At 45.2% G+C, this 25249-nt stretch overlaps 1 protein-coding gene across 2 annotated transcripts in view; it reads left to right on the plus strand.

The window, feature by feature from the left end:
• NAALADL1 (N-acetylated alpha-linked acidic dipeptidase like 1) overlaps positions 1-25249 on the plus strand; it is a 132352-nt gene that overhangs the window by 40720 nt on the left and 66383 nt on the right. For both annotated transcript variants that reach the window (XM_088480011.1, XM_088480010.1), the window contains 3 exons: positions 9212-9384; positions 12215-12336; positions 13768-13887. In XM_088480011.1, the coding sequence (XP_088336137.1) occupies positions 9234-9384; positions 12215-12336; positions 13768-13887 (393 nt within the window). In that variant the 5' untranslated portion in view covers positions 9212-9233. The remainder of the gene's footprint in view (positions 1-9211; positions 9385-12214; positions 12337-13767; positions 13888-25249) is intronic.

Here is a 25249-nt window from a genome sequence, read left to right on the forward strand (position 1 = left end):
TGCTGGAAATGTTTTTATTTTCATGTGGGGGCCAATGGGTTTTTATCATGTTGGGTCAAATGTGTTTGTTTGATTTTTTTACCTCTCTGTGCCAGTGGGGGAGGGGGCCCTTACAAGATTTTGCTATGGGGCCCACAAAGTTCTAGTTACACCCCTACAGAGTGACTATTGCAGACCATACGGCTGCTGGGTGAACTGTATGTAAAATTGTCAGCTCTATACAGGAATTACTGAATCGAAAGTATAAACAGGTGTTTCTACATGGAAGCTTTATCAAAGAGTGATTTCACTCATATATAGCTGCTCCCAGGGCTTCTTGTTCAATTGATTTACACCTGTTCACACAGGTGTATTGAGTGAAACTGTCAATCTTAGCGTTCTTTTGAAAAAGTCCATATAAAATGTAAATATGCATATTCATTATTTTAGACCAGAGAATACCTTTTCAGAATATATAACAGCACTACTTAAAAGCCCGATACAGTACTTTTCTTTTTTCCTCATTGAAGTAGATGACATGCTATTGATAGTTCTATTGAATTGTCTATATTCCTAGTTTTAATTTTCAATGAATTAAATACAGATATTTTATCTTATTTGCAAGTGTATGATTGAATGCAACTTCCATCAATAAGTGATATTATAATTGCAGATATCTCATAGAAAAATTTACCCTATCTACTGTACATGTTGTTTATAGCATGTTATTGTAATCAAATATCCTTATACTGTTGTTATTATATATTATCCTATGTTGAGATAGTACCTGATGTTTAGTCCCAATTCTAACATAAATAACCAGAATAGTAGAAATTCCACTAGGTTGATACATCTGTTTCAAACATCACCCACCCGTATGGATTTTATGTGAATGAACCTATAGTAGACAATATATACAGAACTGATGACAGTTACTGGACTAACTGAATGCATACAAATGTACATCTCCTGAAATGCAGACTGAATGACTATTTACAAAAACACAAACCTAGATGAAAAATTCAGAGAGCTTCTTTAGCTACATTTCTGTACCTATCACGCCCTCTTTTGGTACTTGCTACAAGTCGCCGACATGACTTGTCTCTCTCCGAAACAGCAGACATCGCGTCCACTACATCCGCCTCCCATGTGCAAACTGCACCACCGGTTTCTAGGCAACCTGGGTGCTGGATGATGTCACGGGTTCCTGGGAACATAGGTTGATCATCCATTAATCTGATTGGTTCCTCATCCTTTTTATACTAAGCAGCGTCCTCATGGCTTTGCCGGCTATAGCGTCTTCGTACGTGCCCTTCCGGTTCCTGTTGCTAGACTCAGCGTTATCTGTTATTATCTCCCAGCCTTGCTGCATGGTCTACGAGTGTCCCAGAACCTATTTCAAGTGGATTCCCTCTTTCCAGCTTCCACGTTGCTTCTCGGCTCTCAAGCCGCACCAACGGCTCTCAAAGCCGCATCATATCACCGGCTCTCTAGCCACACCACCGGCACTCAGCCACACCTCCGGCTCTCAAATCCGCATCTCATCACCGGCTCTCAAGCCACACCACCGGCATTCAGCCGCACCTCTAGCTCTTAAAGCCGCATCATATCACTGGCTCTCAATCCACACCACCGGCACTCAGCCGCACCTCTGGCTCTCAAAGCCGCATAACATCACTGGCTCTCAAGCCACACCATGTCAGCATTCTTCCACACCACCGGCACTCAGCCGCACTTCCGGCTCTAAAATCTGCATCGCATCACCAGCTCTCAAGCCACACTACCAGCACTCAGCCGCACCTTCGGCTCCCAAAGCCGCATCACACCACTAGCTCTCTAGCCTCACCACCAGCCCCATGCCACATCTCTGGCTCTCTAGCCGCTCCATTGGCTGGACTTACTGTGCTTAGATCACCGGCCCTTTAGCTGTCACATTTACATCTTCCTAGGGTATTTGTGTAAACCTCTACTACTCCGAGTTTAAGTCCAGACAGTCGCCTAAGTATCGGTGAACGTAATTAGTTCTAAGGGAACAGCGGGCGGTTGTTAGTGGCGGAATAATCTTCTTTTCAAGGATACTTACATGGTCTGGTGGAATATTAATAAGCACCTTGGTAATGATCAATATTATTCCTCCTATATCCCATTCTGATGGAACCTCTCTTTCCCCCCATTATTAGATAACTATGGCCCTCATTCAGAGCCGTACGCTCTGAGCAGAGCGCACGTTCTGCATGAGGGCCGGGCTCCATTTTCATGGAGCGTCCTCCTGGACGCTCGTATAGCTGTGGGTCACCACCCACAGGCTATACGAGCGTGCATTTTGATGGCCGCGATGGTCGTGACCATCGCGACCATCGAAATTGCGAGCCGGAGCCTGCGGTTGAGGTTTTCAACCGCAAGCTCCGGAGTGATTTTGGCTCTATCAGAGCCAAAATCACTCCCACTGACATCACTAGTGATGTCAGTGGGCCGGCTTCTGACGGGAGGCGTTCCCGTGGGAACGCCCCCGTCAGGGAGGCACGCCCCCGGCACGCCCACCAAAGGGGGCGTGCTGTCAATCAACATTGACAGCACGCCCCCTTTGATCGGACACAACGAGCGAAGGAAAGTCCTTCGCTCGTCGTGTCTGGCGCATGCGCACGACGGAGCTCCCTCCGTCGTGCGCATGCTCAGTGCAGACCATCGACCCACTTGCGAGCGGACAGCCGCTTGTGAGTGGGTCTGAATCAGGTTTGACCCAGGTGGCCACATATTCTCATTTCAGCAGCTTAGTGAAACAATATGATTTGTCCCACTCTCACTTTTACATGTTTTTGCAGACACATCATTTTATCACCTCTTTAAGATGCCCAATATTTAATGACCATGGCCCCCGTTACCTTAGGAGATCCTCTAACACTAATAGGTTTAAAATGAGCTTATTGAACTGAATGTATACCTGAGTTATAAGATTTTGATATTATACTCCCCAAAGTGTATAGAATAATGTCAGCCCTTGGTTTAGTTACTCTCTAAGAAACACACTTGAAAGTGCCAAGTGCCATCAACCTAACACCTTTTTAGGACATAATATCAGGTATTGGTATCATGCATCATGGGAAGTGCATTGTTGCCTTAGGAAGATTTTATATCATGAACAGAGGGCCTGATTCAGCTTCAGACGGAAATGCAAAGCTGCACACAAGCAGCAATTAGGGTAATGCAACAAGAGGCATCACTCCTCCAGCATGCATTACTTATCCGAGCTGTGTTGTCCAGTGCAGCATCGGATAATCTGCGGGAACATCGGCGGCTAAGTGAACAATGGTGTCACGCAAGCCAGCCATAGAGGATGAGTGAAATAGGCTAGGACATCTATGTTAGTCGATGGAGATCCTGGCCTCTTCCCTCCCCTCCCCCCCCCCCCCCAACGATGGCGAAACACCACAGTTTCGTGAAATGGAACTCGTTGCCACCCCCTCCCATCCCCAAACGTCAACAGACTGCCACAGGACCCTTACTGCACATGCGCAGTACAGCTCAGGCGCCTGCGTGCACAGCTGAATCAGGCCCCTGCGTGCACAGCTGAATCAGGCCCCTGCGTGCACAGCTGAATCAGGCCCCTGCATGCACAGCTGAATCAGGCCCCTGCGAGCACTACTGAATCAGGCCCCTGCGTGCACGGCTGAATCAGGCCCCTGCGTGCACTGCTGAATCAGGCCCCTGCGTGCACTGCTGAATCAGGCCCCTGCGTGCACTGCTGAATCAGGCCCCTGCGTGCACGGCTGAATCAGGCCCCTGCGTGCACGGCTGAATCAGGCCCCTGCGTGCACGGCTGAATCAGGCCCCTGCGTGCACGGCTGAATCAGGCCCCTTCGTGCACTGCTGAATCAGGCCCCTGCGTGCACTGCTGAATCAGGCCCCTGCGTGCACTGCTGAATCAGGCCCCTGCGTGCACTGCTGAATCAGGCCCCTGCGTGCACTGCTGAATCAGGCCCCTGCGTGCACTGCTGAATCAGGCCCCTGCGTGCACTGCTGAATCAGGCCCCTGCGAGCACTGCTGAATCAGGCCCCTGTGAGCACTGCTGAATCTGGCCCCTGCGTGCACGGCTGAATCAGGCCCAGAGAGCATTAAATGGCATTATTTCCTGAGAAATTGATTAGATATATTGATGGTTTACCAGGCCACACCCAGCAGATATTCAAATACACTGGGGTATATTTACTAAAGTGCGGGTTATTAGAAGTCAAGATGTTGCCCATAGCAACCAATCAGATTCTACTTAAGAGTTATCTAGCATCTTCTAGATTAGAAGATAATAGCTAGAATCTGATTGGTTACTGTGGGCAACATCTCCACTTCTAAAAACCCGCACTTTAGTAAATATTCCCCACTGAGTGGTTCCTATTATGGCAGGTTACACAGGGTATTTGCCCCACCTATCTGGTTCTCCCTCCTGAGCACCCCTTGTCTATCAGTAATTTACATATGTTATAATTGTTTTTATTCTGTACTTTTTCTTTGTACAATAAAAATATATTTTTTAAACTGATTTTGTGCCTTTCCTACTGTATGTGCAGAGTAAGCAAAGAAATGTTCAAATTGTGATCTTCTCAGCGCTGTCCCTAGTGATAGTGCAGTATCTTGTTTGCAAATATTGAAAGCATAATAATTGAGCATTGAGGTTTTTTTTTTTTTTAAAGCCTTTTTCTGTATATTTATTAATGTCTTTACTTCTTGTATTCCATCTCCTAGATCAGGGATGGGAAACCTCAGGCCCGGGGGCCGTATAAGGCCCCCGTAATCTTTTGTCAGGCCTTCAGAGCTTTATTTTGCTAGCCTCATCTGGCTAACATGGTGCCTAGAATGGCACCCTGTAGCCAGAATCTATGTAGCAGTGCTGCCTGGAGCATCCTTAGGAAGCTTCAGACGGTCATACCGCTGCTGACCTTACAGCTCCCCGGAGCATCCTCAGGATGCTCCGGGCATTGCTGTAATCACCGGCGATTGTGGCCCCGCCCCCGTGTGACATCACCGGCCCTGCAAATAATATTTTATAAATCAAAATGGCCCTCAGCAGAAAAAAGGTTCCCCACCCCTGTCCTAGATGTATTACATCTCTTGTATTATGTCTTGTATTACATCTCCTTGCATGATGCAAAATTAGGTTAACCACTTGCCTGGCACGGTCGTATCAGATACGACCGCACCAGGCTGGGCTTTCCCTGACATGGTCGTATCTGATACGACCAGTCAGAAATGGCCACTAGGCGGCTGTGGGAAGCTAATCTTCCCGCAGCCGCCTACATCAGAGGGACCTTCTGTTCCCTCTGCCAGCATGTTTGCCTTGTCAGCGTGTCCCGATCACTGCTGGCCACAGTGATCGGGCACTGTCGGCAACCCCCTCCCGGCGCACTGTCATTGAAGCAAGAGCCACGGCTCATGTAGCCGCAGCTGTTGCTGTGACCCGATCACTGTGGCCAGCAGTGATCGGGCAGCTGGCCCCAGCAGCAGCGGCTCTGGTAGCCGCCGCTGCTGCTCTGTATCCGGCCCGCCAGCGGGAGACCCTCCCGCTGCGGCTCTGGCGCTACAGTGATCACTAGGTGATCACTGTGTAATGGAGGAGCAGCAGCAGCGGCTCTGGTAGCCGCCGCTGCTGCTATGTATCCGGGCCACCAGCGGGACACGCTCCCGCTGTGGCTCCGGAACTACAATGTACAGGCAGCAGCGGCCCGACTCTGGCTGCTGCTTCTATGTACCCAGGCAGCCCCCGCACACTCCCACCCCGGCCTCAGCTCCTCCTCCTCGTCCCCCATGATGCAAGTTTTCATAAGGGCCACAATAGTGTGTATATATTATATATATATATATATATACACACACATATACGCTTATAAGTGAATATATATACACACATATATATATATATATATATATACACATACACACATATATATATGTGTATATATATGCGTATATGTATATATATGTTTATGTATATAATGTATATATATATATATATATATATATAATATATAGCAGAGCCTCTGATTAAGGATGGCAACCGACCATCGATGGTTTGCAAACCATCGATGGTCTGACTAAAAACAAGTGGTTTGCCATTGCTGGTGGCCATCAATGTCGCACCATCAATGACAAACCTCAATCGATGTTTAGGAAACATCGGCAGATGTGGTCTACACAGATCTCCTCGTCCAATCGCTTAACAATTGATGGTTTGTAACGATGGTTGAACGATCAATGGTACAGTTGTCAATGGCCATCACTACAGTATAACATAAAAGTCGCTATTTTTATGGTATACTGTGTTTTAAAAAAAAAAATTTGCAAATAAAATAGTGATGGATAAGTTTAAAATTATGTTCTTGACCTAATTCAATCATAAAAGAAACCGACAATTTTGGAGCGGTTTTTGGAAAAAGAATTCGTCAGTTAAGTGGTTAAAAATAGTTATTATTTCTGAGTGTACAATCTATCAGCAGTATCTTCTGCCTTCATAAAGTGCATGAACACAAGCATTACCAAGGCATAATATGTATACAGGAGAGAAAGCAGAGCATATACATCTATAGTTTTTATGAAATGTAGAGGTTTCAAGTTATATTGTTTTTGTTAAAATGGCGAGGAGGCAATATTGTTTTGAGTATCATGTGTTTAGAAAGCATCAAGTTATGGGTGGAACATACAGTACAACAGTAATGATTGTTTTTAGGTCCTGAATGAGCAGTAGACGCAAATGCAGTCACTTACAGATCGCAGTTGCTAAAATATGCCGAAGTTAAGCTCTGGTATCATGACAATACCAGTCTAGAATACTTAATTTGTATCATGTTGTGATTTTGAGACATGCTTGCAACTGGATTATACACTTTTAGGGGTATTCAATATGGAGCGAAAACACAGTTTCTGCGAAGTTTTCGCTCGGATGACGTAATTTTCACTGGTTTTACTTTTACACTGTATTCAATTTGAAAACTTTTCGCCGGTGCGAAAAGTATACTGCATTCGACCCTGTGGAAAAGTATCACCAAGAAATGGGTGGGGCGAAAAAAAGTGCAGTATTGGGGTTTTGGGGTGCAACATTTCGGAAACCACCCTGCAACCTTCAGACAGTCCCCCAAAGGTATACTGTGTCAAATTAAAAAAAAAAAATACCTCAGAGGATCCCAAAAAAAGCACTTTCATTTTGGGGGCGAAAAATAAAATTGGGGGCTACAAAGTTAAAAACTAGCGAACTACAATCTAGGGGGGTCCCGAAGTATGCCCCAGGTATTTTTTTCATTGTAGGTGTTTGCGGCAGGTGGATTTTTCACGTTTTTTAAAACTTCACTTTAGCAACTTTTAAATATGCTCACCCCCATTTTCAAGTACCCCAAATTTGCTGGGACTACTTATTTACTGCAAAAAAAACTTCTAAATACTATTCTTCACCACCTTCCCAAATCCCCAAAATAGCAGCTATTGAGCCCGTTTAAAGACCCCAAAAATCTTCAGCAGGGCTAATCGGGGGTATCCAGAGTGATCCCCCATGTCAGAGCATCTTTTTGGGGGTGTTAGGGTGATTTCCCCAAAAAACAGCGAAGTTTTCGCTGATTTCACATTCGCTGGGTGCTGTTTTCGCCGATTTCATATTGAATACGTGTATAATCGGGGGCGCACGCGATACTTTTTCGCCAGCAAAAGCTCCGATGTGCGGCAAAAACTTCGATACGCATAGACGGCGAAGTTTTCGTTTCATATTGAATACCCCTGTATGTATCATATCATGAATTTGAGATATGTTTGCAACTAACTGTTGATCCACAGAAATTTATACCTACCCTGAAAGTCTTTCTACGAAAGGATAAGGTTTTTCTGATAGTAATATAATAGATTGTTACTAGTGCTGCATGTTCTTCTCAGTATCACAAATGAAATAATTAGCACCACCTGTGGTTTAACATGTATCAGCCAGTAATAAATAACCTGTGCACCAAATAGAAGATCTGGAAAACATGCACTCTTATGCTGGGCATACACTTTACAATTTTCTGTCAGATATCTGTCAAATCTGTCTGGTGGGAAGGAAAATCTGGTCCGTTTTCTAGTGTTTGGGAGCAAATTTCTATTGTCATTTGCTCCCATACATTACCAGATTTTCATTCTAACCAGCCAGATTGGACAGATATCTGACAGATAATTGCATAGTGTATGCCCAGCATTAGAGATGCACCGCTATAGAGCCCAATATGTACAGTATGTCCAGGGCAGCATCTAATGGCTTACTGTGATCACTGGTCCTGTATATGCTGGAATTAATACACACAATACACTTTGTATGACGCTTAGTAAAGCTGGTTAAATACTAATTCTGCCCTCTTCATTGACAGGCCACACTCGCTTTAAAACTAAGCATTTGGAAACTCCCCTCTAGAGATCCTGCGTTTGCCACTGTGTATTGTAAATTAATGAGATTATAATTTTCTCACAGTGACTCCATTAAAGTTAAATTGGTTGCAAATAAATTACATCGTTTTTTCACATGGCATAGTGATTGTACCAATTATAGGATTAGAATTAACATTCTTTATCAGCAAATCTTTTCTCTACAGTATTATGGCTTTGATAAAAAGTTGAATTCATTAAGATGAGAATTGTTAATTTATTATTGTTATTTTTGTGAAGTCTATTAATATACCGCTGTACTGTATATCATGTATACGTAATTGTCTGAAATGCAGATCAGGAAATAATATAATAATATTTGACATGGTTATAGCTGTAATTTTTTTTACCTTATTAAACATCAAAAATAATAAAAGTTAAGTTTTAATTATACATTTGTTAAAGCGTGCCCCACAAAGGGATTTTTTGTCTGTCTTTTTTGGTCCAAGCTCCCATGCAGCATATGCAATCGCAATGGCTAATTTGTGCATGCCCATGAAACCGCGTCCCAACGGATAGATGCGCCTGCGTTTTTCTGACTACCCCCCCATTACCACCCCCAAACGCTGACTTCCTGACACTCATTTAGTGATGGTTTCCACTGTGCGTCTGTAATCACTATGCGATCACTGCGCACATGCAGTGTGGCTTATACGCATGCACGATGGAAGAAAACTGCTCGATCTGCGTAAACATCGGCATTAGGACCGCTGCTGAATCAGGCCCTCAGTTTGTAAAGTCCCATTATTATTATTTTTTCATTACTGTCCAGCGTAACGCAAACCATCTTCTGTTTCTCAACAGAGAACTCAGCAAGTCTCCTCACATGGCCACAACTAGGGGAGATGAGGAAACAGTGAAGCTGGTCCTCAGTAGGTGGCAAAACAAAGATTCAGGTCTTGATGATGCGAAGGAAGAACGATACAATGTTTACCTCTCATTCCCTAATCCAAACCGTCCCAACAACTTCACAGTTGGTAAGTGATAGTCAAATGTCTGGGAACAAGTTGTCAGTGACTCTAAATAGCCCAGAAAGACTATTCTAGCTGCCCACAAGGTGGACCTAGATAGAATAATGGAAATGGCTTTGTGTGTAGCTCCTGTTTGTAGGTGACTTAAACTAATGATTTTAATAAAGTACCATTTGCACATCCTAGTTTTACACATACTTACCTACTCTTCCCGATGTAATGGGAGGCTACTGATTTCTGGGTAGCCCCCGCACTTCCATGTCCGGATCTCCCAAATACCGCCCATTTCCTAGTGAAGTGGGCAGAATGTGGGAAATAAAAACGGAGAGGGGATGCAAAAAGTAGGCAAGTAGGGTTTTCACATTATGCACCTGGGTAACAGTATAAATATGAGTGTGCGTCTGAGGGTATATAAATATGAGTGTGCGTCTGAGGGTACATAATATGAGTGTGCATCTGAGAGGATCTGTAATAGGAAAGCATGCAAAATATATAATTCACTATCTACCATAAAATTGTTGCCCTCAGTTTGTGGACAATTGCACAGTCCTACTTTTTGTCTTCTGTATATTGGTTGACACTTAGGGATAACTTTATTAAGAATCGTTTTGGTCCTAGATTGCAATCTCGGGTGAAAATATAACTTTTTTGCTTATCGAGAATTTACTATTATTAAACTCGGGTGATTTTTTCATTTTTAGAGGGTGAAATCTTGTGTGTTAAAGCTGCAAATTCGCCCGTTTTTTTTCACTAGAAATGAACACACCGTCGGCTCAAATCGGAAGTACTTTTCATTCACTTCAGCCATATTCGGGAATTTACCATTATTCGTTTTGCTCTATTCAGGGCCAGATTAAGCTCTGTGGGGGCCCCTGGGCAACAAACATGTGGGGGCCCCTATCAATAAAGGTTATATATATATATATCTATATAAATATAGATAGATAGATATATATATATATATACATACATACATGTAGTACCCCTTCTGCAATGCCCCCAATAGTTGTGCCCCTTCTCTAATGCCCCCAGTAGTTGTGCCCCCTGCAATGCCCCCAGTAGTTGTGCCTCTTCTTCAATGCTCCCTGTAGTTGTGCCCCTTCTCTAATGCCCCCAGTAGTTGTGCCCCCTGCAATGCCCCCAATAGTTGTGTCTCTTATTCAATGCTCCCTGTAGTTGTGCCACTTGTCCGATGCTCCCAGTAGTTGTGCCCCCTGCAATGCCCCCTGTAGTCATGCACCCTAAAGTAGTGCCCCCAGTATTAATTCCCCCTCCGCGCCCAAACACCTGTGAAAAACTTACCTGTCAGGGCTCCCAGGTCCCGCCGTCGCGGCTGCGATGCCTGCTGGATCTAACTAGATCCAGTAAAGGTGCGCAGGCTCCTCTCATCGCGCAATGAATCACTGGGAACGCTGGCCTCTGAAGCGATCAGAGGCCAGCGTTCCCAGTTAGTTGGTCACGATCTACATGCAGGAGCTCCGCGAGCTTCTAGTAGATCGTGACCAACCTTAGCCGGACCTGACCTGAGGCATGTGGCCAGGGGTCGGGGACAGTGTGTGGGGGCCCCCTATGTGTGGGGGCCCCTGGACGACCGCCCCTGTCGCCGTGCCTTTAATCCGGCCCTGGCTCTATTCAGACGTTTTGCAGCCAAATCGGGGAGTCAATAGAAGTTGCAAATGCACCACCTCCTGAGCTGCGAGTTTCTATCAAACATGCACAAATCAATGTGATTTGTGTATGCTTAATAATGGAAACGGTGTTCTAAGGGTTAATATTTAAAAAAAAATTATGTCGAGTCCCCCCAAAAGACATTACCAGCGCCGTACTGGTCAGCCAGTCCTGGTTCCTAAAATTACAGGGAAAAAATGTGTAGGGTTCCCCCGTAATTTAGGAACCAGCACTAGGCTGCAGGGCCAGTCCTGTTTTAAATATAGGGGGAAAAAATGCGTAGGGGTCCCCCTATATTTAAAACCAGCACTGGACCCAGACCGACCGGGGTGTAATGCTACAGCCAGGAGACCCTATCACCAGGTCTCCATAGCCAAAGCATTATCACCCCAAGCAGGTCAACCCAAGCTGGGAATCTCGGTGGAGGTGGGGACCCCCCCAAGAAGGGGTCCCCCCTCTCCCGAAACCCCAGGCTTAGGCTGAAGTCCGTGGCTCTTCCCCGAACCCCTGGAGCGGTGGGTAAGGGGGTAATAATGTGTTAAATAGTTCCAAACTATTGTATTTTACAGTGGAACTACAGGTGCCAGCATACCTGCTCTTTGGCACTTGTGGAACTACAAGTGTCAGCAGGCGGCCGACACCCGTATCACCACTGTAAAATAGTTTTAAAAAAAAGACAGAACACACACAGTATATAGTACAGCTTTCCTACATACCTACCTATCCCATTCACACATACTTATCTGCTGCCAGCTGGTCGGTCCACTTCTACCATGTAGAATCCAATGAGTGTACCTAGAATAAAGATCTGATACTCACCTCCATCCGTAGCATCCCCATACTTGGTAACATAACAAACCGAGTGTCCCGTAGCCAAACGGACAAGTACTGGTATGTGTTGTCACACATACCGATACTTCGCGAATGCCAGCTGACGGGCCACTTCGGACACTCCAACGGCCAGCCAACCGATCAGAGGCCGCTTTACATATGTAAAGCGGCCGCTCATTGGCTGGGACCCGCATGTAACCAGTTTATAAGAAATGATTTCCTGTTTGGTAATAAAGTGTGTGTGCTGTACATAATCATAATTTATTAATAGTCTCTTTCAGGAAACATGCAGCATTTTCTAATCAGTGCCCTCCATGATTCTTTTTTCCCGAATTAGTAACATCAAGCGGTGAGATAAAATTTACATCACGTCTCACTGAAGAAGGATTAAAGAGCGATCAGGATGACCCAGAAGTACCTAAGCCATTCGCTGCTTATGCACCCAGCGGCCATCCCAAGGTATGAAATACTGCAGGCCAATATATCTATGCAGTGTTACTGTAAACCTGATCATAGTACATGTTCTTTGCACACTGTATAAAGATAGGACACTACATTTACCTAACTTGTCCTGTGGGCATGACCATACTATAATTCTATGACATTGTATGCAAACATTGAAAACTACATCGACCTAATATAACCTGACCACATGATAATAGACTTAGAATACAACAGGGTCCAACATACCCTATCCATACAACATAATTGTAACGTACCTACCTCATTTCGGGTGCATACTAGTGACCATTTGCCACTTTTCTCATTCACACCCATCTGCAAGAGCTTCTCCTTGTTTCTTTTGCAGGCTAATTAGGATTATCCCAGTAAGAACTGACCTCAGCCTTATTATTTATAAACCCATGCTGCCTTCCCCTGACCATTGGTCACTGTTACTGATTGAGATCACCCAGTGATTTCAGCCACAATCGCAGCTGCTGCTTAGCGAGACTACCCTGGGGGCCATGGACTGAGGCCATGGTGATGTCTATCATTGCCTTGCTGCTGGGGTCCCTGGTGAATAACCGGGCCCCTTTTTTATTTTGTGCCATAGATTAGCCAGTGAAAATTGTCAGCAGGATAGCAGGTACACAACTGGTTTAATCATTATAATTATCTTAGTACAATTCTATTACACTCTATTGTGACGTAGGACACTACAACCAACATGGACTGGATGTGATCCATACACTGGATATTGTCATAATACAATAAAGATATACGGTACTTCACCGTCAACATGACATGGCCATTGTACAGGATCATAATACAATTATTTTAGTCTTTACAGACAGAGGCCCTGATTCCGAGCCGGACACTCTGACAGAGCGCTTGCTCTGAATCGGGGCTGGGCTATTTTTTTTTTTTAACGGCCTCCTGCCCGCTCCCATAGCTGTGGGTGACCACCCACAGCTATAGCGAGCGGGCAGGAAGATGGTCGCGATGGTCAAGACCATCAACCCACTTGCGAGCGCTCAGCGGGTCTGAATCAGGCCCAGAGAACACTACACCTAAAAAACATGACCCTGGACACATTCGTAATACAATACTATTACACTCTGTGCAGACATGGGACGCTACATCCAACATGGCACAACCACTGAACATGATAATAATACAATTTTATTACACTCTGCTCGTATTCCAGAGCTTGGTAAATCTGACAACATAGCATAGAATCCTATGGGGACTGCTTTGTGGTCGGAAATGGTGGTACCAAAATGAGTTCCCTTGGAAAAGGTCACCATTTCTTCAATTGCATAGATTAGAACTTCATCATATGTGTTTAATATTAACATACATGTGACTAATAGTTTTTGAGTTATTCCTGATGTAAAAAAAATATATTTTGCTGTGATATTTGATCAATTCATTCCCCATCTCCTACAGGGACAGCTGGTGTATGCCAATCAAGGGAGATATAGTGATTTTGAAACCCTCAATAAAACCATACAGCTATCTGGGAAGATTGCTATTGTGCGTTATGGAGGAGCCGGCAGGTCGGCTAAGGTGTGTCCCTATGTATTCAATTATTTGTAAGAGAAGTGTGTGTGATAAACAATGAACAATGAAAACATCCTTTCCGGGAGAGCTGCTTCTGCTGCAGACCAGTTCAGGGAGGCACGGGGGGGGAATAGGGCCAGGCTGGTGACATAATTAGGCCCTGCCCCTTTCCTGTGAAAGTCTACGAGGAGGGGCGTGGCTAAATTACAGAAATCACACCGTTTTGCCCCGCCCCTTGTTGCGGACCCGCAAATTCCCCATTAAATCATCAAGACATTGGAAATGACTTTACTATTTTGTGTCTCAAGTGTGTTATTACATTGCTCCTGGTATGTGCACTTCTCAGGCAAAGTGCTCTCAGTTTAGAAACATAATGTATGAGTATATGACCCAAAGTGTGGCTATTACTATGTAGCATTTATAAATAGGCACCTTTTATTGGCCCATTGCTGAGCGAGGGAGGAATTTGTGTCTTTTTTTCTATTCTAGTTTAAACCCTCAATTACTCGCAACAGCGATAGAAAATAAATTATGAGCAACTTCCATTCTGTGTCTCAAAGTGCAGCATTCACAATGCATACAATAGGTCTTACTATATTTCTTCTGCATGAATATCATTTTGATAACCTCAAAAATAGAGAGCACTAATAGTGCATTATCCCCACGTTTATTGTAACAATAAAATCAATGTCCATTTGTAAAATAAATCACATAAATGCGTGTGGGGTGCAGTGACACGTCATGCCACAGGGAAGCTGGTCTGAGCATCTTGTAATTACAGCCCTCTGATTCCCAGGCTGTCAGAGGGGATGAATGGGTAGCTCTCCATGTGCACCTCTTATTGGGGTGGAGATGCTATCCTCCAGGAAAACTAAATCAACACTTTTGGAAACAGTCCTTTATCAAGACGATGGTCTCATTTACTCAGGTGGATCCTTTTTATCCCCCTTCTCACGGATACCTGATTGCTAATTTAAAACACTTCTTTCTATAAGTGCTGAGAAATGACATCTAAGGGAACAGACTAATTTAATCTTTACGCTTCTTAAATATACTACATAATCATTTTGGAAACCAGGATACATAATAATGAGCATCCTAAATACTGATGTGTTTGCAAAATCATGATTACTGTTCTATATACATAGATCTGCTACACCTGTATCTAAAATAGTATAAACCCTAATGCTGGGGACACACTTGTCGATAGATCGTTTGTTCAATCGACGAGCGATATATCACGAGTGCATCGGCGAATCTGTACACCTGGTATGTCTGTGAATGATGTCGTTCACAGACTTAACAAGTCAGCTCTGCAGCACAGCCGATATATCTGAAAGAAATATATTTTGAAAAATAGCACTGGTGACAGGTAATCCAATTTTGCATATCATACATCGTATGAGTACTTGTACTGTAGATTTGTATTGTGTGACTTTATGTTCTTTAACAGTTTCTGCACATTATCTGAGTGTAACATATCTAAAAAAATCTCTTCTCTTTATCTTTCCCCTTATCTTCCATTTGTCCTGGAAACTATACATTTCACATCCTCCTACTTACTGCAGAAGCTGTGTCTAATGCATAACACCCAGCTTCTCTAGTAACAGCCCAGAATTCCTCATCTATCCTTTATGTCCCTTATCACTAGATCAGTATACAGTTTCACATTCCCATCAACCTCAATATGTGCCCATTTCCCCCACCCTTTCAGTTTTAAGGCTAGTAATGCATTAAGTCAAGATATAATACTTACAAAATACTGCTTATAGCAGCGAACTCTAAAATTCCAGGCAATTCAATGAGCGTGTGATTGCAATGCGAGTCTGCGTACATCACACCTTTTCCTGGTACTCCAACATGTATGAGGGGCCATTCAAGTCAAAATTACAGCTTTCTGGATATGTCATATACCTAAATTATTGCTTTCTGGATATGACTTATGCTAAAATGGATATGATGTATACTGAAATGGATATGACGTATGCTGAAATGGATATGACTTATGCTGAAATGGATATGACTTATGCTGAAATGGATATGACGTATACTGAAATGGATATGACTTATGCTGAAATGGATATGATTTATGCTGAAATGGATATGACATATGCTGAAATGGATATGACATATGCTGAAATGGATATGATGTATACTGAACTGGATATGACTTATGCTGAAATGGATATGACGTATGCTGAAATGGATATGATGTATACTGAAATGGATATGACGTATGCTGAAATGGATATGACTTATGCTGAAATGGATATGACGTATGCTGAAATGGATATGACATATGACGTATGCTGAAATGGATATGACGTATGCTGAAATGGATATGACTTATGCTGAAATGGATATATCTTATGCTGAAATGGATATGATGTATACTGAAATGGATATGACTTATGCTGAAATGGATATGATGTATACTGAAATGGATATGACTTATGCTGAAATGGATATGATGTATACTGAAATGGATATGACGTATGCTGAAATGGATATATCTTATGCTGAAATGGATATGATGTATACTGAAATGGATATGACTTATGCTGAAATGGATATGACGTATGCTGAAATGGATATGACCTATACTGAAATGGATATGACGTATGCTGAAATGGATATAACTTATGCTGAAATGGATATGATGTATACTGAAATGGATATGACGTATGCTGAAATGGATATGACGTATGCTGAAATGGATATGACGTATGCTGAAATGGATATGACGTATGCTGAAATGGATATGACCTATACTGAAATGGATATGACCTATACTGAAATGGATATAACTTATGCTGAAATGGATATGATGTATGCTGAAATGGATATGACTTATGCTGAAATGGATATGACGTATGCTGAAATGGATATAACTTATGCTGAAATGGATATGACGTATGCTGAAATGGATATGACGTATGCTGAAATGGATATGACGTAAACTGAAATGGATATAACTTATGCTGAAATGGATATGACGTATGCTGAAATGGATATGACGTATGCTGAAATGGATATATCTTATGCTGAAATGGATATGACGTATGCTGAAATGGATATAACTTATGCTGAAATGGATATGACGTATGCTGAAATGGATATGACGTATGCTGAAATGGATATGATGTATGCTGAAATGGATATAACTTATGCTGAAATGGATATGACGTATGCTGAAATGGATATGACGTATGCTGAAATGGATATATCTTATGCTGAAATGGATATGACGTATGCTGAAATGGATATGACGTATGCTGAAATGGATATGACGTATGCTGAAATGGATATGACCTATGCTGAAATGGATATGACCTATGCTGAAATGGATATGACATATGACGTATGCTGAAATGGATATGACGTATGCTGAAATGGATATGACCTATACTGAAATGGATATGACTTATGCTGAAATGGATATGACTTATGCTGAAATGGATATGACAAATGCTGAAATGGATATGACATATAGTGAAATGAATATGACATATAGTGAAATGGATATGACATATAGTGAAATGGATATGACGTATGCTGAAATGGATATGACATATGCTGAAATGGATATAACATATACTGAAAAGCACATGACAGTGCCAGCCAATCACGGCTCTCTTATATAAGCAGGGCTGCTGAGAAGGAAAAGCAGGAGTACAGTGTGGCATCCTGCACTGTCTCTAGGACTTATTTGACCTACCGGTAGGTGGAGAGATGTCGTGCTATGCAGCGTAAGCTGTGGTCTCAGATGCTGGCCAGGTGTTGTGTTGCATCTCCACAATCCCGCGGGGTGCCTGGCAGACGGGCACCCGTTGATGTCCTGCTGTGGGCTGTAGAGTGATGTGGAGAGCTGCAGTGTGGTGCTGTACCTCAGTCCCGTGGGGTCAGCCTACTGTGCTATATGCACTGCCAGGGTGGCCTCGGGGCCTTTTTCAATGACTCCTTGAAAAAGGCCCTGAGGCCGAAATGCATTGAAGATCAAGCCACCCACACTCACCACCACTACAAGAACTTTAATCAACCATTTATTGCTACACCAAATCCAGGCCACGGAGGATCCAGCACTGTACAACCCGGCAAACCTTGGGTCCCCCTTGCCCGCCCTGGCTGTGCATACAGCACAGTAGACTGACTCCACGGGACCATGGGGCAGCACAACACCGCGGCTCTCCGCATCACTCTACAGCCCACAGCAGGACATCGACGGGCGCCCATCTACCAGGCACCCCGCGGGCTCGCAGAGGTGCAACGCAACACCTGGCCAGCATCTGGGACCACAGCTTGCGCTGCACAGCACCACAGACATCACTCCACCTACCGGTAGGTCAAACAGGTCCCAGAGACAGTGCGGGATGCCGCCAACTGCACAAGCTACAGGACTTGAACAACACCCCATGCATCCCGGTTCCGGAAGACTGTGACCATAGGTCCAGCAGGGGAATGTGCAGGAGTAAGGACCGCTCGGATAGGAGCCCCCTCAAATGGTCTACCCACTCCCCAACCGAGGATCGCACAGAGCCATCTGCTCATCCCCACACCCCATAACGGAACCACATAGGGAAGCACTGTGTCTTACCAAATAAAACAGGTTAGATTCCACACTTACTGTCTGCCTCATTTTTTCTCACCCACACACCCACTAACATAGCCTCCATTTAGCCCCAATACACAAACCCCTCTCCTCTCCATCTCCCCTCCCCACATTCCCCTTGCCCCCCCTCCAGCCCAGCCAATTCCCCCACACCATCGTATCACACACACCCAGCAGGAGCGCACGTGTACCCCTTTTTCCTCATATTCTACCTGCAGGCATTGGTACTCCTGTTAATATCATGTTGCTGAACCTGCCCACTTCCCGCCAGTCCCCTTTCCTCACCCCATCACTCCTCTACTTTCTCTCCTCAGACCTTCCCTCTATTATCCTCGGTGACTTCAATATTCCTATTGATATCCCCACAGAATCTACCGCCTCCAAACTACTCACCCTCACTTCCTCATTTGGACTCTCCCAATGGACCTCCTCACCCTCCCATGCGAGTGAGCATTTGCTTGATCTGGTATTCACTCACCGTTGTGATATTTCTGCCTACTCCAATTTCCCATTCCGCCTCTCTGGCCATCACCTCCTCTCAATTAACCTATCCCTCTCTCCTTCCCCTCCTCTACCTCCCAGAGCCACCATCACTAAGCATAACATTGAAGCTATTGACACTGCTTTCTTTTCTTCCCTACTTGACTCACTTCTCTCCCCTATCCTCTCTTTTTCCTGCGCTGAACAAGCTGCTTCCCTATACAATGCCTCCCTTACTTCTGCTCTTGACTCTGTTGCTCTGGTGATCACTACTCACCCTCGCAAAACCACACCTCAACCCTGGCATTCCAAATGCACCAGATACCTGCAAAAATGTTCACGAACCGCCAAGTGACAGTGGAGAAGATCACGCTCTCAGGCAGATTTTCTCAATTTCAAATTCATGCTGTCATCCTACAGTGCTGCCCTTTCCCTCTCTAAACAGTCATATTTCAAGAATCTCATCTCCTCCCAGTCCTCATATCCCCAGCATCTCTTTTCCACCTACAACTCCGTCCTCTGCCCACCCCCTCCTCCCCTCCCCTCCTTGCTCTCTGCCACTGAGTTTGCTACATATTTCACATCTAAAATTGATTCTGTATGTCAGGACATCATATCCATCCAGTCCCCCAGCTCTCCACCTCCTCCTTTCCTGGATCACCCCTCCCCATCCATTTTACCGACTCTGACATCCTTCTCCCCTGTGACTGGAGAGGAAGTTAAGGCCCTTATCCAGTCCTCCCCCCCTTCCACCTTTCCCCTCCCACCTCCTCCACTACCTCTCTCCTTCTGCCTGCTCCCATCTTGCCCACCTCCTTAATCTCCCCCTCTCTTCTTGCACTGTTCCTTCTGCATTCAAGCATGGGCATGGAACCATGCAAGGGCCTTGTCTCCACCATTCTTAAAAAACCTAACCTTGATCCTAACATTCTCTCTAACTACTGACCAATCTCTCTCCTCCCTTTTGCCTCCAAACTCCTTGAGCGTATTGTTTATAACCGCCTCACCACATTTCTTTCCTCCCACTCCCTCCTTGACCCTTTTCAGTCTGGCTTCCGTTCTCTCCACTCCACTGAAACTGCCCTCTGAAAAGTCTGCAACGACCTACTTGCTGGAAAATCCAAGAGCCACTACTCCCTGCTCATTCTCCTTGACCTCTCTGCTGCTTTTGACACTGTGGACCACCCTCTACTGCTGCATATTCTTCACTTCCTTGGTCTACGTGACACTGCTCTCTCCTGGCTGTCCTCCTACCTCTCTGAACGTTCCTTCTCTGTTTCCTCTCATGACGATTCCTCCCCCCCACAGCCTCTTACAGTAGGTGTTCCCCAAGGTTCTGTTCTTGGACCTCTCCTATTCTCTCTCTATACGTATTCTCTAGGTAAACTCATCAGCTCTTTTGACCTCCATTATCATCTCTATGCTGATGATACTCAGATCTACCTTTCCTCACCTGATCTGTCCCCCTCTCTACTGACTCGTATCTCTAACTGTCTCTCTGCTATCTCTCCCTGGATGTCCCAGCGATTTCTCAAACTTAATATGTCTAAGACTGAGCTGATAGTCTTCCCACCCTCCCACATAACATCATGTCCCACTACTTCTTTATTAATAGATGGCATAACTATCTCATCTAGTCCCAAAGTGTGTTGTCTTGGAGTCATCCTGGACTCTTCCCTCTCCTTCAAGCCACACATTCTGAACCTCTCGCAGTCCTGTCATTTCCATCTCAAGAATATTTCCTAGATCAGACCCTTTCTCACCCAGGATGCTACCAAAACCCTTGTACATTCACTGGTCATGTCCAGATTGGACTACTGTAACCTTCTCCTAGCTGGCCTCCCCAAATCCCATCTCTCTCCTCTCCAGTCTGTGGTAAATGCTGCTGCTCGGCTCATCTTCCTCTCCAAACGCTCTACATCTGCCTCCCCTCTCCTACAAGCCCTCCACTGGCTCCCCTTCCCTTTCAGAACCCAATTCAAGGCTCTCACACTCACTTACAAAGCCCTCACCCAATCTTCTCCCATTTACATCTCTGATCTCATCTCCCTTCACTCTTCTGTCTGTCCTCTTTGTTCACTTAGTACACGCCACTTTTCATGCCAATTGATTACTTCCTCTCACTCCCGCCTCCAAGATTTTGCCCATGCTGCTCCTCACCTTTGGAACTCCCTCCCTCTCCCCATCAGACTCTGAACCTCTCTACAATCTTTCAAACGAGCTCTTAAGACCCACTACTTCATTAAAGCCTTCATGCTCTCATCCTAACTTGCTGCTACATCTTCCTTCCTCCCCGCCTACCCCATCTGTGTCATTCCTGTTTGTCATCCCCTCCCTTAAATAATGTTAGCTCTTTCGAGCAGGGCCCTCTACCCTCTTGTGCTTCTCCCTATTGTAATTTAATTTATCTTTTACTCCCCACTAGGGCAACTAACACTTGGCTGCTTATGCAGGCATAAAGGTTGCTAATATAGCAATGTTTATCCATGTCCTGTATTGTATTGTATTGTATTGTAAGTCAATGGTTACTTATTTGTCTATGTACTTTGTAAGGCGCTGCGGAACACTTGTGGCACCATATAAATAAATTAATAATAATATAAATAATAATTTGAAGCGCAGCCCACCCCTCTTTCTTGTACAGTGTGGCAGAGCTGGAAAGTGGAGGTGAGTGCTAACACTATAGTCAGTGGTGTAATAACTTTTGCTGTGCTGATGATGGTAATGTAACATATAACTAATACTGCATGTACTATTAGTTATAGCTGCAGATAGGAGACTGCCTCTTTTCAGCTTTTTCTCCTGTGAGGATTGTGCTCCTGCTGCAGGCAGGTTATGTATTAATGTTACTTTCACTTCCTTTCTGTCCTCATTCTCTCTCATCTCAGCTCTTTCTTTACTCTCCTTTCTCTTCTTCTCTATGTCTGATTTCTTGACAGTGCCCCAGGTCCCTGCTCATGTTAGGGAGTGCCCTGACTCCCAGCAAGATGGCTTCTTCATAATCCAGCAGGTGGGGTAGGATTCCTCTATTGTCTGGCTAGATGTGTGCAGGCTGCTGGGTCAGAGATTTATAGTCTGCCACAATCGGCAGTAGGCTGTGGTTTTCACACCCCATACATACACAGCATTATTATAACACTTACATGGCTTTGTGTGTTTATTTAGTGCATATACTGTATAGGTACTGTATGTGCATGTCTACATACAATTCTATGTCTAGGGCTTTATATTGTGTATGTATGTATGTATACATGGGCAACGAGAGGGGGGGAGTGGGTACAGTTTACCCGGGCCTGGGCTTGCTAGAGGAGCCCGGCGTGGCCCCCCCCCCTCCCTCACAGCAGCTCAGCACACAGCTTGTGCTGGGCTGCAGTGTGAGACTGCTTGCAGCTGCTGCAGCAGCCAGAGCAGTCTCCTATGGCTGTGGGGGGGAGCGATCACACTGATCGTGCCCCCCCCCCCCTGCTTAGCGCTGGGCTGATATATTTTTGTGTTTTTTCCAAGGGGGCATGGCCATGCGTCCAGCGATTAGGCCATGCCCCCTCCTTTACCCGGGACTGGCCAGGCTCTCTACGGCCCTGTATGCATGTATTTATTCTGCCACTCACAAGTAGTGGAAGAATAAATACATACATACATACACAATATAAAGCCCTAGACATAGAATTGCATGTAGACATGCACATACAGTACCTATACAGTATATGCACTAAATAAACACACAAAGCCATGTAAGTGTTATAACATACCTAAAAACTTTTGCAGAGTTCCACTCGGGACAACTACGCGGCGAAGCTTTCCTGAAAAGGGGTGTGACCTATGTGAAAAAAGGGCGTGACCTAGCGGCACGCCCTGTTTACATTGCTAAGGGGCGTGCCCAGCATCTCCGAGATGCTGGGCTGCCCCCGGACTTCCCCCCATACTGTGAATAATATGAGATATGGCAAGAACTTACCATGCCTATGGCTTGTTATATAACTGGTTTGCCTTGGCTCTGGGGCGGGTTATAGAAGGGGGACCCCAGTCCATAGGGTTCCACAGGATATCTTGGGGTATAGGCGGATGATGTCAGACATAGGACACCACAGAGTTCATGTTTTCAGCCTCCCAGGATGCACTGGGATCCCCCTTCTATACCCCGCCCCCAAGCCAAGGCAAACCAGTTATGTAACAAGCCATAGGCCGGAGGAGGAGATAAAGTCTGGAACACACAAGAATCACATTCTCACCAGAAGGAGATGGAAAAACCAGTGACCAGAACAAAGCCCATCTGCAGTACAGGTGAGACAGGGCGGGAGTCCTGTGGAACCCTATGGACTTCGTAGAAATAGAGATAACAAGGGTAAGTTCTTACCATATCTCATATTTTCTACTTCAGGGTCCATAGGGTATCCACAGGATACCTTGGGGATGTCCCAAAGCAGTATCCTTTAAGGGTGGGGACGCTCCTGTGCTGAAAGGGGAATCCACCGCCCAAAGGAAGCATCCTGAGAGGCGAAGGTATCGAATGCATAATACCTTAAAAGGTATGGACAGAAGACCACGTGGCTGCCTTGCAAAGCTGAACAGCAGAGGCACCACATAGAGCTGCCCATGAAGGACCCACAGACCTAGTAGAATGAGCCCTAACAGAGGATGGAACAGGAAGGCCTTCATGAATATAAGACTTAGAAATAGCCATGCAAATCCATCCTGCCAAAGTTTGCTTAGTGGCAGGCCCTCCCTTCTCACGGAAGCTATAGAGGACAAACAAGGAGTCCGACTTCCTAAAAGAATTGGTACGGTCAACATAAATCCTTAGAGCCAGTACCACATCTAAAGGTGGCCTCACCAACCGAGAGGTCTGGAGAATTAAAGGCCAGCACTATGATTTCCTCGTTAATGTGGAAACTAGATACCACCTTTGGGAGAAAACCAGGGCGAGTGTCCCTATGAAAAATGAGAAAGGGAGGCCGACATGAGAGAGCCCCCAATTCTGAAACCCTTCTGGTTGAAGCAATGGCCAGAAGAAATACAGTCTTAGCTGTAAGCCATTTCAAATCCACTGAGCCCAGTGTTTCAAATTGCGGTCCTTGGAGAGCCCTCAGGACCACAGCAAGATCCCAAGGAGCCACTGGAGGAACAAAGGGAGGCTGAACACGAAGTACACCTTGCAGAAAGGTGCGGACATCAGGAAAAGTAGCAATCCTATTCTGAAACCACACTGACAGGGCAGAAACCTGCACCTTCAGAGAAGCAAGGCGAAGACCGTGATCTAAGCCCACCTGCAGGAAAGCCAACACCCTGGATATCCGGAACACTTGAGGATCAAAGGCTCTAGGGTGACACCATTCAAAGAAAGTATGCCATACTCGATGGTAAATTCTTGCAGACGCAGGCTTCCGAGCTCTGAAAATGGTGTTAACTACAAACCTGGAAAAACTCCTGGACCTTAAGTCTCAACAGCCATGCCGTCAAAGACAAACGACCCAGGTCCGGGTAATGGCAAGGACCTTGAGACAACAGGTCCGGACATAGAGGCAACAGCATTGGAGTGTCTAAGGAGAGACTCTGAAGATCTGAGTACCAGTGCCATTTGGGCCAAGCTGGAGCTATCAGCAGCAGCATGCCACCTTCTTGCTTGAATTTGCTAATCACTTGAGGAAGAAGGGAGAACAGAGGGAAGTGGAACGCAAACTGGAAGGTCCACCGGACCAACAGAGCTTCTACCAGAAGTGCCTCTGCATCTCTTGTTCTTGACCCATACACAGGTAGCTTGTTGTTGTGTTGGGAGGCCATGAGGTCTATCTCTGGAAGGCCCCACTTGTTCACCAGGAGTTGAAACACCTCCTGGTGAAGAGACCATTCTCCTGGATGCACGTCTTGATGGCTGAAATAGTCTGTCTCCCAGTTGAGGACTCCTGGTATGAACACTGCCGAAATGGCAGGGAGATTGCCTTCCGCCCAAGCTAGAATGCGGGACACCTCCGTCAGGGCTGTCTGACTGCGGGTCCCTCCTTGGCGGTTTATGCAAGCCACTGTGGTGGCATTGTCTGACTACCCCTGCATGGGTTTTCCGTGCAGGACATGTCTTGCTTGCTGGAAAGCTTTGAATACTGCCCGAAGTTCAAAGATGTTTATCGGAAGCGCAGATTCTGCTGGCATCCTCCTTCCCTGGAAGAAGTGCGGACCCATCACCGCTCCCCAGCCTCGGAGACTGGCGTTCATTGTCAGAAGGGCCCAGTCCGCAATCCAAAAGGGGTGCCCCTTGTTCAGGTGAGCAGTGTGCAGCCACCAGGC

The sequence above is a fragment of the Taudactylus pleione genome, unplaced genomic scaffold (genome assembly GCF_031769625.1).
Source record: "Taudactylus pleione unplaced genomic scaffold, aTauple2 ptg000250l, whole genome shotgun sequence".
Taxonomy (NCBI): Eukaryota; Metazoa; Chordata; class Amphibia; order Anura; family Myobatrachidae; genus Taudactylus; species Taudactylus pleione.